The sequence below is a fragment of the Strix aluco genome, chromosome 1 (genome assembly GCF_031877795.1).
Source record: "Strix aluco isolate bStrAlu1 chromosome 1, bStrAlu1.hap1, whole genome shotgun sequence".
NCBI lineage: Eukaryota > Metazoa > Chordata > Aves > Strigiformes > Strigidae > Strix > Strix aluco.
Window position 1 is genome coordinate 125376293 of NC_133931.1, and position 14494 is coordinate 125390786.

Consider the following 14494-nt stretch of genomic DNA (forward strand, 5'->3'; position numbering starts at 1 on the left):
AGGTTTACTACTGACTGAAGTCGGATCAGAGTCAGTGCTGCAATTCTGAACCTATCTCTCTAGAAAAGCGTCAGTTCTATTTTTTTCTTCATCATGTCTTAACTTCCCCTCTTCCAGATGACAGAAAATCATGTTAGATTCCTCCAGCTGCTCTCAGGCCTTGAAAAAAAACTTACCCAGGCTTTATCTGGCACAGATACTCACATGCCCTCTCCTGAGGAGTTCAGTCTGATACTAACCAAACTGACTCCCATCCACATTTATTTGAGCAAGAAATTGTTCATTTTTCCCTCTCACAAAGTCTAGAGCTTCTTCAGTCCAAAAATCTGTAATGAAAATGTCTATTTAATGACACCGTTTGCTCATAACTGTAATAAATAATTCCTGCCTAAATATGCAATATCTATGGCCGTTAGAACAAATTAACATTGCGGCTCCTTCAGTGGCAAGGACAGCTGTAATGGGAATGTAGACTGCATCTAACACAGTCTGGGCTTCCACCACAAGTGCAGCCATGGGGGCAGATTCCCAGTGCAGCAGCGAAGTCCAAGGGGAAGAGAGGATCAAACACGAAGACAAAAGTGAATCGAACCCCAAGCCCAGAACCATTTCCCTTAATGAAGTCTAGGAGACAGAAATTTGTTCTCAATAGAACAAGAGGAAGGTAGTTTAGGAGAGCAATCCATGATCCAGTTCTCCAAAAGCCAGCCAAAACAGACATACCGAGCTTGTCGTGTGTTCAGTAATTAAAGCAGTGATAATCTTTGTATTTCAGAATTCCCTACAGATGGAGATTTTTGAGAGTCAAAACCAAATCACCTACTCCATAATCAAAACTTTTTTTGGTTTTTCAGGAATGTACAAAAAGTATTTAATAGTCAACATCAAGATGAGCAAAGAAAACAAGTAGTGAAGATTGATTTTAATTAAAATCTCACTTCAAGTGTGTTTGCAAAATGGACAAAAATACCCAAGCATTCTATTTCAAAGAGATTCCTACACTGCCCAAAAAAACATTTATTCCCATCCATTTTTTTTCCATAGAAACTTTAATCATCAAAATTTTATCTTGAAAAATGCCACAGGTAGCCCTGTAGGTTTAAAGATCTTGTCATATCAAAAGAACAAGTGCAAAAGGGCATATGAATTGCATTCACTTGTGTGACCAGAACCTTGCAAGTTGTCACTGGAGGAAAAACATGCAACCAAAGCAGAAAGTTTGCTCAGCTTCAGGATCTAGGTTTGGTGGGGTGCTCAGCTACATTTCTTTAGTCAGTTGCAATGATTACTGCAGTATGTTTGACACGTGCCTCTTTAAAGCTGGACTGTGCCCATCAGTTCACTCTATAAAGACCAAAGGATAACAAAGATTGCAGCAATAATCTAATTAGCATTTGATCCAGCAATTGAGAGGAAGAAGATACCATATGATATTAGTCATTCCCAGACTCACTCAATTTTCTAAACAATATGAGGCATGAAAATGTATATCTAGAATTAAAACCTTCCGGCACAATCTCAGATTGCTATACGTACACTCATATCAGGTAGAGGTAAGTTATTGACAAGTAACAACATTGATACTTGTGTTGAGTTAGGTACAGGTATTTTATAACATACATTCTCAGTCAGGGCTGAGCAGGCAAGTATTACTTCAAAAATCCAGATCTTGTTGGATGCTTTAACACAATGCTACCTCTGCAAGTCAAGTAATTATGTTACTCTCATGATTTATCGAAATGAGGTTGTGCTCTCACGCCTTCAGGTTTGTACACTAACCAATTCTTCACAGTAACTTCTGTAGAAGAAAATGCCTGATAGTCTTCTCTGCTTTCCACTTTCCCTCCAGTATTATGCATAACAGTGAGGATACATCATCCACGATATTATAGCCCTAAGTTACATTTCCTGTGTTAATGTTTTGTGTAAATGCACATGTATAAACATTTAAATAGCCTATGAGGCTTGCACTGTTTTTCAGCAGCTTTGATCAAAATAAAACCGTATGCATGTGTTCTGTGACAAAGGCTCAAAGCTACAATGAATAGTTAAGTACAGTATTTGTTATTTGAAGCATCCCTACAGAACAGTATCTCTATGAGAGAATGGTATTCCCTATATAAATTAAATCTTGACTTTATTGATACAGTTAGATCGAGGCTAAGGGAATTCTGTATTGAAAGTTAAGATCCCAAGTATATCACCTCTATGGGCAGGTAGATAATTTGTGATGCAGTGAGACTGATTGTTTTATTTAAGACATGCACAGTTTAGGTAAGGTTTGGCATTAGTTTTAACACCAGGAGATAAAAACAAACAGTATTTGTTAATGGCAACTATGACATTCCAAATGGCTTCTCTCTCTTACCTCACAATAACGTTTTCCATTTATAAAATATTTAGCTTTGATTTGTTAAAAACCCCACCATTTATAAACCGTTTAACAAGTGACAGTCACCGCAATTTACCAACCTCATACTCTTCAGTGCTATTGATTGTGATGGTATTTGCTTTCCACTGATTTTGCAGTTCTCCTGAAACTTGCCAGATGTTTGTAATAGTATCTTCAGAGTGTTTTTGAAACCCAACCATCAATGTTCCACTCATTTGACTGATCCAATAATGAAATGTGATCTAGGACAAAAAAGGTCTGATTATGCCTGGAAAGTACTATGACAAACAATGAAATACAAGGACTATGCCTCAAAATACCTGGCAAATGTGTTCTTTGTCAGTTGGAAGAAAAACACTGGTCCTTAAAGTTGCAGAAGAGGACCGCATTTCAGAGGACAATGAGAGGAAATAAGCTGTTAAAAGGAATAAAAAAGATATCTTAGAAGCTTGGAGAAAAGTTATATAAAATACAACATTAAAACAAGAAGAGACATACATAGAGGTCTGAATTAATAACTAAAAAGCCAACTAGAATTTTTTCCCCAAAAGAGATTCATATCACACTTGTAGCCATTGTGTGCCAAGCTTTTGTTCATATTAAATATTGACAAAGTACTCATCCAAGTTCCTGCTGAAATTTCAAGTAGGAAAGGATTTCAAGGAAGTTATCATGTTCCTTTGTTCAACAGGACATGGGTCTGTTTTTTGGCTGCTCAGAAAACTGCCTCAGTGCAGAGAGGAGGTTATGGTATCCCTGTACACACTCCCAATATAAAGGGTTGTCTTCAGAATTCCACACTAAGATTAAAGATACCATTATCTTCCCAGTTACAAAACAATTCCAAATTAAATCGTTACTTTACTTGAAAGTGTAACAGATCAACAAGAGTCAGTGAAATATGATTGTCGCTATGCCTTTTGACCAATTGTGTCTCTTCCTGACCATATTGTTTCAGGTTTTCTAAAAGATGGAAGGCAACCACCCTATTTTAGGATATTGAATACTGCTAGTCAAAATTTGGCTCTTCCTGAACATGAGATTTCAGAGATGTTAAAGAATGGAAGGGGGAAAAAAAGGTTCAATCTTTTTTTTTCTTCCTTTCTCTTCTGTCTTTCTTCCCAAACTCCAAGCAATGTCAGGTAAACTGCTGCCCTCTGACATTAACATGTAAATGAAAGGAGAAAGATGAAGGAGTAAAAAACCCAAGTGGGACTGAAGGAATAAAAAAATAAGTCCTAAAATTAGATTACTACAGAATCACAGAATCATCTAGGTTGGAAAAGACCTTAAAGATCATCTAGTCCAACCATTAACCTAACACTGACAGTTCCCAACTACACCATATCCCTCAGCGCTATGTCAACCCGACTCTTAAACACCTCCAGGGATGGGGACTCCACCACCTCCCTGGCCAGCCCATTCCAACGCCTAACAACCCGTTCTGTAAAGAAATACTTTCTAATATCCAGTCTAAACCTTCCCTGGCGCAACTTGAAGCCATTCCCTCTTGTCCTATCGCTTGTTACATCCTCAGTTCTCTGCAACCTCCTTTCAGGTAGTCGTAGAGGGCGATGAGGTCTCCCCTCAGCCTCCTCTTCTCCAGACTAAACAACCCCACTTCCCTCAGCAGCTCCTCATAAGACCCTTTTCAGGTGCTCCAGACCCTTCACCAGCTTTTTTGCCCTTCTTTGGACACACTCGAGTAATTCAATGTCCTTTTTGTAGCGAGGGGCCCAAAACACAGTAATCGAGGTGCAGCCTCACCGGTGCCAAGTACAGTGATAAGATCACTTCCCCGTCCCTACTGGCCACACTATTTCTGATACAAGCCAGGATGCCATTAGCCTTCTTGGCCAAATATCAGAGGATATGTAGGAACATCTAAATACTTCATTTATAAAACTACCCACCCTGACCTCTCATCCTTGAGTGCAACTGGAAAGTCACTGACAAAGGACCATAAGACTAGCACAGTGCTGGAGCCATCTAAGCAACCACCACAAAAAAGCATTTTGCAGCCTGATACCAGAGCAATGGCCATGCTCCTCCCAGGTTTTAGGCCTTTCATGACTGCTCAAGCAGTACTTTCAGAGCCTGCCAGCTGCAAGGATGTTCCTCCTACTGATAACAGATGGCTTGGTGCCTCAGCAGAGCCCTATCCCTGACTCCAATCTGTTTCATTGGTTTTTAACTTCCATAACATTTTGAACTTTTTTCTTTTAGTTCCCTAAAGATAAATGTATCTAAGATGCACAAACAAGACCAGATTTCACCTGCCACAGGAATTTTAAGTCTTACAAAGAGGGGGAGAAATTGTAATTTTAAGAAATTCTTTGAACAGTGATTTTACATTAAAGCTCTGTGTAGATAACAGGTTTCAATTAGTAAAAACAGGCTGTGTTTTCTTTTGTGGTTTGTTGGGGTTTTTTGGTTTTGGTTTTGTTTTTTTTAAAGTGGTTGTCACTAGTCTGTTCAACTACATTTTCAGTGAGAATAAGAACTGTAAGAAGAGGCAGAACTGAAAAAAACGTGTTGGCTTCTGGTAAATGATTACATAAATCTTCAAAGGAGTTACATCTACCAAGTGATCTTTGCTCTTCTCTTTCTCCTGCATGTGCAATTACTTATCCTGAAGGCAGGAACTCTTTCCTTTAATACTCTGACATAGAACATACTCTGCTCAATTGTTACCATACAATATAATTTCTGGTCTTTAAGCAGGAACCAACACAAAACTGATTACACAGTCTGTTGAGTCACCAGCAGTGGGAAAACTTGAATAGCTGCCATAAGGAGATAGATATTTCCTAGGTGATTAGAACACGCATTCAGAAAATGAAAGTACAGTTTATCCACTCTCCGGGTAGAAAACCGAAATAACCAAATACATTTAAATCTCCTTAGACATCCAGTTCACAGATCTCAGTACACAGCCTCTCAGAAAGCTGAATAGGTACAAGTATTCAAGCTTTCTGTTATCTGATCATCTGATTAACTTAGATTAATATGGCTACCGCACAATTCAGACCTGGCAGATTCAATGGTGACTGAGCACCCAAAACAAGTTAATGGGAATATACATGTGACTGAACAGTTTGCTTCCTCTATAACACTTGAAATTGATGGTTCTCAATCTTTTTCTGGCTTTGGGTGTCTGCATAAGTCAGATTTTCCCCTCCCTACCAGTTCTTCACAAGATAAGCATTTTTTCACAAGATAAATATTTTTTTATTGGTTATAAGCAAGAATATCTTTTAGATCTTTGTTTCATCCTGATGTGATGTATCCTACCCTTCAAGCACAAACCCTAGAAACTTCAACTAGAGCAAGACTGTTGCCTGGTTAATTAATTTTGATTCTAGTCAGTTTGTTATATTTTTATTCCATAGTATTTTTCTTTTACCTGATTCTTGATGAGAAGAGGTGTTATGAAAGTGTTTCACAACTTGAAATAAAATTTGTTTATGAAAAAGTTTTGGTAGTTACTCAAATTTTTGTGTTAACATCAGTTTAAATCAGCACTTGTTTAAGCAGGAGAAGGCTTACTGCAGCTAAAAAAGTTGACTCAAGGTATGAAAAGAATCATATATTACAGAAGGAAGAAGCCTGGTTTGGGAATGCAGGGTTAACTTGGCAATTGCACAAGTATAAGGGACATATTTTGTCTGAGAACAGGGACAATGACTTACTTGGTTGAGGGACAGTCTTTGATGCAAGGCAGAATTGCAATACAATTTAGAGAGAAGCTGACTCAAACAGGCTACCAAAGCTCTTCCTGTCCCCAGATCCAAAGTCATCTTCTCTCAAAATATTTGGAGCAGTAATATTAGCCACAGATAACAGATACACACAGCTGGGCATTCAGCAATCAAAGAAGAGAAGAAAATACATCACAAAATGGGGGACCCAATACTTCTTTCTAAATTTTGCAGCCATCAAGACCAAAATTATCACATGATATCTCCTCTCCAAAACATGTAAAGGTCACTCAGGTAGATAAACATAACTCTTGATGACAGATTACTTGCTCCTCCATGAGAACAAGAATTGCTTTTTGGAATATTGTCTTTTTTTCTGGAATTCTGGGTTATTGTAATTACAATCACCTAAAAACCTGGACACAAGTGCTCAGAAAACATGTGGCAGAATACAACTGAGCTATCAAGAAATTAGTATAATTAAGAAAATAAAATAGAGAACTACATAATTTGTAAGAGCCCGTTGTTCCTTCAAAGAACATGAGGATTCTCACCACTGTCATTCCCATTGTGGTCAGAGTACGGTGGTCCCATGACAGATATGCCATTTCTTCTTATCCATCCAGGCTGTAAATTCAATTTATTAAGAGCTTTGCATAGATCAGTTTCAAAATCACACTTTTCACTGGAGGAACCTGAATTGAAGCAAGCAAACAAAAAATCAAAACCTCAAAAACAGAAGCAAAGGGATATGTTCTCACCATTGCTTGCTATTTAATTAGCACACAGAAACACTCAAAAGAGCCTCCTAAAAGAAGTAAGAAACACCAGAATTTTTAAATCATGAACAAAGTGAAACAGGGCAGTGGAAAAGAGACAAAAGAGAATGAACATTGAAAAAAAACCAAAAACCACAACCCACCAAGCCCTCCCCACACCAGATGAAACAAGTTATGTAGGACAGTTTCCTACCTACTTGTCTACATATCTTTTATGCAGAGGCTGTTCTTAAAATACACTGCAGCTATCAGCTGAAGAGTTTCAGTATATCCTCTGTTTATCCAGGCTTCTTGCATAGAAAAACAAAGACTCAACATGAGGAAATAACCAGCTAGCAAAAATATTTTTTTTCCATTGCTGTTTATTTCACCATTTTGCAGATTGCATTTTTCAGGAACTTGGAGGGTAAGCCCATTCCCAGAAACCCGCTAAGGCCTCATAACTCATGACAGGTGAGGCTCTCATCATCTGACGTACTCCACAGTTTACCAGTGCTCGTCGTCTTTATTAAGCTGCTGCATTAAAGCAGAAACCACATTGTTCAGCGGAGAGCTGAAACAAGTCCTCAAAAGGACATGGTCTCCCCATTTACCTTTCATCTGACTTATTTCTTCCAGTGCACATAGCAATGTGGTGGGGAAGGACTGTTTCTCTCCCTTCCACATTCCCCTGTAGGGCAGCATAGGTTAGAAAAGGAAGCAGAACCTTCTGGCACAGGACCCAGCTTGGTATACCTGTTCATTCAGAGCATTTGCAGTGAGTATGTGACCAGATAAATAATTGCATATTGAGAGGGATGGATGGATGTTTTTTTCTGCTCTGGTTTCAGAAAGCCATTTTTGCATCGCATCCAAGCTGAATGAAACAGCTTACATGTGCCTGACTGGCTGGACAGCCCCATTTGTTCAACCACTTATTGCAGTGGTGGAAGTATTTAAAAAAATAAAGTCTAATCAAATGCATCTGTCAAGAACAAGCTTATTGCAATTTCACCCCAAGCAGAATGGCTGGTATTTGGGACCATCTCCAGATTTCATGCACTGTGTGGAAGCTTTCAGTTCACCTGCATTTTCTGTTACACAGCAGAGGATAGGTTAAGCCTCTGCCTTCTAATCAGGATTCTGGTTAGACCTGAGAACTACAATGCCTTTGCACTCCCTCTCAAATTGGTGCTCACTCAGGCCCCTGTTAATGCTTTTGGTCTATTCTATGTTATCACAGTTCATTAATAATTTTAAATTATAAGTGCAGCGTTTGTGGTCACTCTATGATGTCCAATTTTATGGCTTTCATATTCACATCAACTTACTGGAACAATTAATTATAAGGCGAGAGAGGGGAAAATGGATATAATTCACGTAAGCATTCCAGACTCAAGTTAATGTACAGATCGGCCGATTCATCAACCAACATTTTATTGTTTCTTTTATTCGTTAGCTCTTTAAGTGGCTGAAAAGCATGTCCATGGTTCATCAAAAGCACAAATACTGCTGAGGCATATCTGTTTACCATTACATAAAATACACCAAAATCACATTCAATATTTCCCTGGGAATTCTCATAGTTGAAAAAACAATTTAAAATCAATATGTACAAAATGGCAAGAACAGTACCTTTTTAATTTAAAAAAATAATCTTTGATCGTTCATTATTATTTTCCAAGGCAATATTCATTTTCACAGAAAATATATCTTAAAAGCAAACCAATGTAAATTTGCTGGAAGATAGATTTACAAAGATAAAAATCACTGCTTGAAGAAGAAAAGGCTGGAAGGAAGAAATGTGTGGTATGTTCTAGATACTTTTTTGCAGAATTTCCTGTGAACAAAACAAATACTTAAAATAACCTCTAAGGAAAAATTCCAAGTCCCACAGAAACAGACTACAGTTTAAGGTTCTATTTCAAGTGTGTATGTGTATGAAAATCTCAGTTTGCGATATTCTGGGAACAAAATATTTTTAAGAGTAGTTAGTTAGCATTCATCCCCTATTGAATATTTTGCAATAGTAGTTCAGATTAAGGTGTATTCTGCTCCTTTTCCAATGTTGTGGCAAAGCACTAACCAACCACATATGAAGTCCGAAATGACAATAAGAATACATCATCCAAAATTAGAATTTTGATATATTTTCAGTGCAGAAACATCCTTAAACCGAAGTAGGGCCCAAATCAAACATCAGGGACCTGTCATGAACATGAGATCAGAGAGCTGAAACCTAAGTAGAAAAATAATGTTGCAGTAATCCTAAATCAGAAGGGTGGGTGGCAGCAGGGTGAATCTTCAGTTTGACACCCTGATCTCTATCTTTATGTCTGACGGTCAACCTCTCCTTCAGTGATCCAGAGAATAATCTAAGCAGCCCCAGCATCCACAGCCTGTCACTCAGAGCCTAGTTCCACACCTCTTGCTCATCCATACTTAAAATACAACATTATTTGATATTTAGGACTTTCACAGAACCCATAGGCTCATTTTTCTAAACTAGGCTTTGGAGCAACATTTAATTTCTCTACTTTCATATAAGCATTTGTCTATAGCAGTATTCCCTCAGCAAACAAGTGTAAAAAGCCTCCAAAAAATTAATGGAAGATTGCATCTCTCGCTGCATATTCTGCAATCATAATAGAAAGTGCTGCCTGGAGAAAATGCTCTTTTTATGGAAACCAAGACCAAGCATGATGAGGATTTCAAGGCTATGCAGTGAAATGTAGAATAACCATCTCTTGTGCAAGTGATTAAAAAAACCCACTAACCTGAGATGTGTTAGTCACACATCAGAGGGTTCAACAGGCATAATTTCCAGCCATTGGCATTTAATATATTTTAATACAGCACAATAAAGTTACAAAATGTATTGATATCCAATACAGTCTTAACAACTGTCTTACCTACAGAGGAAAAAAAATCAAGTATCCTAGAGTTGATTCTAGACTCCTGTTCCAAACAGGTATCTGCATCATATTTGAATAAAACAGAGTCATACTGGAAGAAGAAAAGCAACATGTATCTGGACACACATTTGTAATTTGAGGAATCTAGATTTAAGTTACTGCTTTTTTTTCACAGATTTCAGCTGAACTCAGTGATCACTCACATGTTCTAATCAGCATTTTTCAGCATGCACAGGCTCATCTAAAGACAATCTACTTTAAATTTAAAGCTAAACCTTAAAAACCCAACAAATATGGTAGATTCCTTTGCTGGACACTGAGTGGAAAAACTTAGATAAGCTTTTAATTAAAATTAGAATTTTTGATAAATCCAAGCTCTTCTTTACACTCCAGAACCAAGATTCTCAAAGAACAGGAGTATCTTACACATTGTATGAAATCAATTGCAGCATCATTTTGTCTTCCAGTATTCTGGAAATAGTAGATTTCTGATGCAAATTTACTCAGACACTAGCAGTTAAAAAAAAAAAAAAAAAAAATCACTCTCTCTGCTTAGATCCTTTAAGGGAAACAGCAACAACTGTATTCATAGCCTCTGAATGTGACAAAAATTAGGCCAGGATTATCAGTTCATGAATTCAAGAAAATTTTCCTCCTTGTCTAGACTGAAAAAATGCTGTTGTGTCTTATACCTTGATCTAGGCATTTTGGATGAAACCTGAATTTCAGCAAACAATTTTACCATGAATTAAGGAAAAAAAGTAATATTTGTTAAAACTCCATTGAATTTACATGGATGAGGAAACACTTGCTTTGCTATGTAATATCCATATGAAGATTTATGAAAGACTTGCACTGTATAGAAAAATCAAACTGAAGCAGGAAGAAACTGTCTTAGAAAATGAAATGAAGAAGAGGGTGGGGAAAAAAATTAATTCCCAAACATTTTTGTAACATAAAAAATATCCCCCCCAGTTCTCTTTGCTGCCGCATTCAGTTATCGAATCATATCACACTTATGATGAAGGCCACTGAGACTTACTGTGTTTCTCATCACTGCTCTCTCCACATTGGTTGGTGAAAACGCACAGTTCCCCAGATGGAGCAGAGGAGCCATCACCACGTTGGCATCCACTTCCTGTAGATGACTGAGTATTTACCAGTGCAAAACAATAAAATGCACAGAAGAATAAGGATCTGTTCATGGGCTTTGTTACTATTCAAGCTTTCACCTGGAAAATAATTACTTTGACTGTCTAGTATTGGTCATGAAGCGTCTTTAAAGAAGCTGTGTTTACACGCATCTCTGCAAAAGATTATTTTAGAACCTCACTTTCTGAATCTACAGCTTATATAACTTCTATGAAGCAGTGACTTTCAACCTGTGTGTCTTTAGATAATATTTAACTGAATTATAACATTGGTTTATGACTAAAAAATGTTGGTGCATGCTATGCAAGTCAACTGTATATCATTAACTTACTGATTGGATGTATTGCCCAATAGTTTGCAAATATATTAGATAAGAACATAACAGGAAAACAGAATAGAATTACTAAGTGACCGACATTCATAAAGATCTCTTCTCTCAGAGGGAGCTGACAAATGCTTACAAAACTTATGAAGTTTGTGTATCGAATGTAGAAAACTGTTGAGAAATTCAAAGCTGATTTTGCATCAAAGGGATTGTAAGTGACTGATCTACAGAAAGATTTAGAATTTTCAGTCTGTAGACATATGACGCTGATAGTTAAAAGTGGTACCTATTTATCATTTACATGGGCTACAACTGTAGATAATGACTGAATTACTTTAGAGTACCTGGTTGTTAATAGAATCATATCTGTAACCACAATCTGCATAAATACATGAATGGACTGGCTACTAATGAATATTTTCCAAGTTACTAGATTCCCGTATTTTGTGGAAAAATAATTTTCTGTGTGATACTACTAGTCTTTCCAAAGTAAGGAAAAAATTACACATACCTAGGATCCCATATTTGAATTCATATGAACAGTGAACAATATGATCATACAAACGAGCACAGTCCAAATTTGTCAAAATAATAATAATTTGCCACCCAATACAGGAATACATCATATGGGGAAACTACCATCAATATCAACCCCTAATATATCAATAATCAACCCTGCCAATATATTCAGTCTCTGTCCAGAGTTATTTAGTTATAGATATAACCTCCACTCCACACCCATAATTTGCGTAATGACTAGTTCTGAAATAGTGCATTTAGAAGAAAAAGTGTATAGTCAGAGTCAACACAACAGTTCCTTATTAAGCTGTCAAGAAGAATATTTGTAGATTTACAGTGCATTATGTGGTAAGCCATTCAGAGCTCACCCAGCAGAGTTGGGCATTACTAAAACATTCTTGTACAAAAGGACTCCGTCAGTACAAGAAACAGAAGTCAGTGTGTTGATTTGCAATCTCTTAGATGCAAAATCAACTTTGAATTCCTCAACTGTGTTTCACTGAAACACACCAGTTCTGACAAAGCTTTTACATGGATGAACTGAGGATCTTCAGGTTGAGGAGGGGGAGTGGGGAGAGATATCTAGCCAGTCCAAAAAGCCAGCTTTGTGAGAGAAGATTGAATCAACTTGTTTCATTGATAACTGCTAAATGACTGTGAAAACTAGACAAAATAAGGCTGACAATCATGTAAACTCAACACTCCTTTAGTAGGAACAGTGGGATGAAAAAAAAAAAAACTACTTTTATGACAGAATTGTATTACTTTATGAAAAGGATCATACAATTGTCCAAGTGGCAGCTTACTATAAGTTACTGATGCCAGCAACTCTGGAGATTTCTTCACCTGCAAATTCCCAAGATCAAATAACTGGAATGCACATACCACTTTGCATACATCTGATTTGTCTGTTAGTCCTGGTGAGCAGAATTAAGACAAAGTAAAGCTCTATAAGTGAAGTATGTTATTAGGAAGCATGAGTGCTATAGTATCTACTGAGAGAAACAGACAACCTATGTCTGGGAGGCATAGCAATCATTGCAGATCCGTATTTTCATAATTTAAGGAGTCTTTTGTCAGGCTACAGAGACTATTACTCCAACATTGCCTGAAGACTGGCAGTCCAAGGTCTGATGCAACTCCCTATTATCTCCAACACCAGAGGCAGACACATGTTTATTGTAATAAAAGTTTCAGTTCTGCATAGAAAGCATTTTCCAGCTCACTTGGTTCAAACTCCACCCTTTTCATCACAATCCTTCTATGGACATCATTTTATGTGCTTCATTTTAACGCTTTGTCCCCAGGCCATAGAGCTGATTGGAAAACTTCCTGAAGAAATGCAGAGCTACTAATAAATGAATTAAGATTTAATTGATTGATATATATATATCTCAGAGTTCATCAAGAATGTATATTATTGAATTTCTTGCTTCCCTTCCAGTTTAAATTAGAAGTTTATATAAAAAATCCCCACTATTCTATATAATATATCACATTACTACATTTGTAAAGGCTTAAGTGTTTTATGTTATTCAACTGCTTTGTTTTCCAATCTATTTTGTCCAACATACAATATTTCATCTTATTCTTTCTTTTCCCCTACATCTTGTAAAACTCCTCCTCACTGTTGTACTTCACAATTACAGGATTTCCCAGTCTTTCAGCTTTCTCCCATTTTATTAAAACTTCTGCTGCAATATTCTAAGCTGTTTTCCTCTGTCTGTAGCATAAAATCTGTATAGAAGCTCTGTGAGGGTAATCTTTAGCAGAAACTGGCATCCATTTCCATTTTTATTATGCTCTAAAACATTAATAAGAAACAAAATTGCATAACCCAGACAAATCAGAATCACCATAAGATCTGCTGTGAGTGGAAATAGATGAAAAATGCACCAAATATTCAGAAAACATTTAAGGTGTCATCCAAGGATTTTTATTGAAGAAGAAAAAAAATAGTATTTCAGTGAAGATCTAACAAAAAGTGCAAAACCAAAAAAAGGTGTCTTTTTCTGCAAGTGTGTGGCTATGTACAAGTAGGGGAGTTTCTTGACAAGTGCAGTGTCAGCCTTGTCAACTAACAACAAGAACACCACAGTTCTTCATAGCTCTGAGAAACATTGAAAAAGGGACAAAAAGATGATTCAGAAGCAAAAGACACAGGGAAAGTCAAAAGAACAAACACTTTAAGTACTGAAAGTGCTTAAAAGCAAGCACCCTGAAAGAAAGAAGAATCAAGATTTAGAAAAAGGGGGAGCAGAGGGAGAATGAAGATATATAAATCAGTAAAAATATGTAGAATGTCAGTAAAGCAGAAGGATGGGCAATAATCAAAGGGGTTTTTTGAAAGTAGTAGAGAAATTTTGCAGAAAAACTAAAGACTAAAAGGAGAAAAAGCAGAGCCAGGCACTATGTCTATTTTCAAAGCTACTTTAGCAAGCAAGCAGTTCTCAAAAATGAAAAAAAAGAAAAAGTTAAAATAAAAAACTGCTTGAATTTACACCAAAGCCAGATTTATCTGGTTTAGCCTAATTCATTTCATTTAAACCAAGACAAAATACATTTGCTGCAAGTGAAAAAAAGATTGCCCTCTCAGGTTTTTTTACTCATTTAAGTAAATCTATTGAAAAAGTTGTAGATATTTAATCTAGGATTTTTAAAAGGTAAGTCTTATAAAGAAATCCAAACAGGCCCTGAAACGGGGCCAAAAAAGCTTTGCATTTTTAAGTCTA

The 14494-nt window shown here is 36.9% G+C and overlaps 1 protein-coding gene across 1 annotated transcript in view; it reads right to left on the minus strand.

Moving 5' to 3' along the window:
- MALRD1 (MAM and LDL receptor class A domain containing 1) overlaps positions 1 to 10971 on the minus strand; it is a 291044-nt gene extending 280073 nt beyond the window's left edge. Inside the window, exons 1-4 of the mRNA XM_074814744.1 lie at positions 10809 to 10971; positions 6648 to 6788; positions 2713 to 2807; positions 2473 to 2634 (exon numbers count right to left, since the gene is read on the minus strand). Of these exons, the coding sequence (XP_074670845.1) occupies positions 2473 to 2634; positions 2713 to 2807; positions 6648 to 6788; positions 10809 to 10971 (561 nt within the window). The remainder of the gene's footprint in view (positions 1 to 2472; positions 2635 to 2712; positions 2808 to 6647; positions 6789 to 10808) is intronic.
- Between the last annotated feature and the right edge of the window lie 3523 nt (positions 10972 to 14494).